The 2,931-nt window shown below is 41.7% G+C and overlaps 1 protein-coding gene across 1 annotated transcript; it reads right to left on the minus strand.

Annotated features, from left to right (window-relative positions):
• On the minus strand, positions 1,606–2,409 carry LOC109231578 (WASH complex subunit FAM21 homolog). The gene is made up of 2 exons (XM_019397231.1): positions 2,195–2,409; positions 1,606–2,059 (listed from the first exon to the last, which is right to left on the minus strand). The coding sequence occupies exons 1-2, from the start codon at positions 2,407–2,409 to the stop codon at positions 1,606–1,608; spliced, it is 669 nt and encodes a 222-aa protein (XP_019252776.1).

Below are 2,931 nucleotides of genomic sequence, written 5' to 3' on the forward strand. Positions count from 1 at the left end.
TTTTGGCATCATCGAAAAGTTGCATACAAAATGTGAGTCACAGATTTTAGTGAGTACTCATGGCCACTGGGGCAACTGCAATGCAATCATGGTTTAATCATCATTAATCAAGCAAACATATTTAAACTATCAAGGAAAGATTAACTTTGAACAAGAGAAAAAATAGTAGATATCATTGATAGAAGATATGTTGCTACCACAATCCACAACCAGAAAGCAAAAAACATTTAAAACATGAGCAAAAAATAGAAAAATCCCTAATCCGGGTTACTGAAGGCACTAGACAGGTTCAGGAGACAGAAGCTAGAATTCCTAAGGCTTGGGGGAGCTAGAGGGTTGGTTTTGGGCTTGGAGAAGATTCAGCATATTGTGAAGAATTCAATCATTCTTCTCCTTTTCCTTGGTAAGCTCAGTTTTGAGGGCATCCCTCTCATATTCCACCTCTGCCACACGAGCCTTGAGCCTAGCTATCTCTGCATCCTTGGCTTCACATTCCTGAACTAGAGCCCTGACTTTACTGTTGATAGGAGTCTTCTTGGATGAACCGGGTTCATTTGAGATGGCATTGACTAAAGAGTCACAAGCAATCAGAGTATTAATGCCAAAGTGATCCTTGCTTGAGGCCATTTCCCATTACTTCAGAGGCACATTGCACCTATCCAGAATCGTAGTCAGAATAATGCCATAGGGTGTAGCATAAGCCTTGGAGCCATTGATGACCATGTGCAGTAGCTTGGTGATGAATGCAGGCCAATTAATTTGCCTTCCACTTTCCAGGCACTCCATAAGAACTAGGTCCATATAATTTGCAATATGCCTTCTCTCATGTCTGGGCAATAGGCACTTGTTGACAAATTCAAACAAGAATTTGTGTTGTCGCCTCATTTCACTTTTCTGAACAGCCCTAGCCTCATTCACATCTTCAGCATCACAAAACCTCCTGGTAATTTCAAGGGCAGTAGGAAGGGAGTCCAGACAAGGCCACCTTTGCCTTGTATAGTCATCAAACCCTTCAGAGGGTATGTCAAGGTTCTCTCCCAGTTTTTCTGCATCAAAGGTCACTTGAACTCCTTTCACCAGGCTGCTAGCCTTGCCACCCTTAACCTCTTCATTTGCCATAAACTCAATGATCTCATTCTTGGCTAGCGTTCCATCCATCTGAAGGACCATGTCCTTCCACCCCTAAGCAGCTAAGGCATCCACCAGTCTCATCATTCCTAGTTCCACCAGGTCTTTCAGCAATCTACCCTTCAAAAAATTTCTTTTGCCAAACATGGCAAGCTTGTCTTGTTCACCATCAGACTTATCTTCTTCTTCTTCTCCACTCCATTCCTCATCTTTAGAAATTCTTACTTGTTTAATTTTCATTGCAGACCTTGTCCTCTTGGTTAATGAAGGTTCAGCAGCCTCAGACACAGAAGAAGTCTTGTGCTTTTTGGGCTTGGGGGTCTGAACCTCCACTGTTGGAACTTCCTCCTGATGGACCTGTTCCATCTCCTCAACTTCCACAGCCTCTGAGGACTCTGCTACCTTCCCTTTTCCTTTAGCCATCCTTTTTTTCCTTACTCTTAACTAGAGCCTTTTGTAGATCACTCTCACTCTGTTTCACCCTGCTTCTTGTGGCTCTTCCCCTAGGCAAGAAGTTTCAGTAGTTGTTGGGGATGAAGCCTTTCTTTTCATAGAGGGTTTAGCAGCACTGGGGGATTTTGGTGTGGGAGTTCGTCTTTTCTTTGGATCATAACTTGTCCCAACCTTTTTCAATAAATCTGTTAGGGTCTCTTCAGTTGATAAACCAGGTTCATCTCCTTGTGCGCTTAGATTAACTAACCCTTCAGCAGCTTCACCAGAACCACTTCCCCCTGACTTTTTGCCACTCTCTTCTACATTTTCTTGTTTAGCCCCACAGATAGCAGGCACAGACAAACCAGCAGTGGGTGAATGATCAACCACTCTTTTCCCATTTCCCCTGTCTTCACCACATGCACCCTCTCTCTCTCTCTTTTCTTTTTTAGATTTCTTTTTTTCTCCACTCCTTCGTAACTCAGATAATTCTACATCCCTGATAGGCCCAACCAGAACAAACCTAGTTTCTAGATTTTCAGTCAAAAAAGAACTTACCTTAGAAGGGGATTCTTGATTCTTCTCAAAGTCAGAAGACCCAGGTCTTTCCCCCTCACTAGCCGATTTTTATGACTCAGAATTAGAGTTGGAGTCAGATTTTTGGACCTGGCTTGCCTTTAATTTCTCATTTAATTTCTTTGAGAGAGCCCCAGACGCTACTGTTTTCCAAGCAAGCATTTTCACCCTTCTCAGCCTGGGTTTGGGAGATGTGCTAGGTGGAGGAGGGGTAGCTGAATTAGAGGGAGTGGGTGGTGGAGGAGTTCTAGGATTGTCTTGTGGGTTTGTCATGATCGTTGGTCTCTTGAGTTAATTGGTGAGTTAGAATTTTGGAGAAGAGGCAAGTGAAAGTGAAGAGGGATTTTTGACGGTTTGGGATTATGAAGATGGCAGGAGGTAATGATGTGTATTTAAAGAGAAATACATATTTAAGGTATAACGACAGCTTTAGCAGTGGTCAATTAGAGGTCTAATCAACCTGAAATTTCATGTTTGAATGAACGGTTAGGCTTCCCTAGATTTTATGCAATTTTTGTGGTTTAGAGTTCTAAGGCTGACGGAACCGGTTCAAAACTAACGAATAGAATTTTCTAAGGAGTTGATCAATTGTAGGACTTTTTCTCATGATTTAAATATTTATATTTCTAATTGTGCAGAGTATAGAAAACATACTTTAGCATTCAGATGAACCCATTGTGAGCACGTGATTTTTTTCCTATATGAATTACTCCCACGAATTCAAAACAATTTTTTTCCACTGTTCGGAATTTTGTGGATTTTTGTGACATTTTCTATCAATTGTTTGCATTTGTC

This window comes from Nicotiana attenuata, chromosome 8 (assembly GCF_001879085.1).
Source record: "Nicotiana attenuata strain UT chromosome 8, NIATTr2, whole genome shotgun sequence".
Classification (NCBI taxonomy): domain Eukaryota; kingdom Viridiplantae; phylum Streptophyta; class Magnoliopsida; order Solanales; family Solanaceae; genus Nicotiana; species Nicotiana attenuata.

What these genes read in the sequence shown, in the direction of transcription:
- LOC109231578 (XM_019397231.1), bottom strand. Translation starts at nt 2,409, where the DNA reads ATGACAAACCCACAAGACAATCCTAGAACTCCTCCACCACCCACTCCC. An exon ending in GACTCCAACTCTAATTCTGA is followed by an intron (nt 2,060 to 2,194) that starts GTCATAAAAATC and finishes TGGGCCTATCAG; the next exon opens with GGATGTAGAATTATCTGAGT.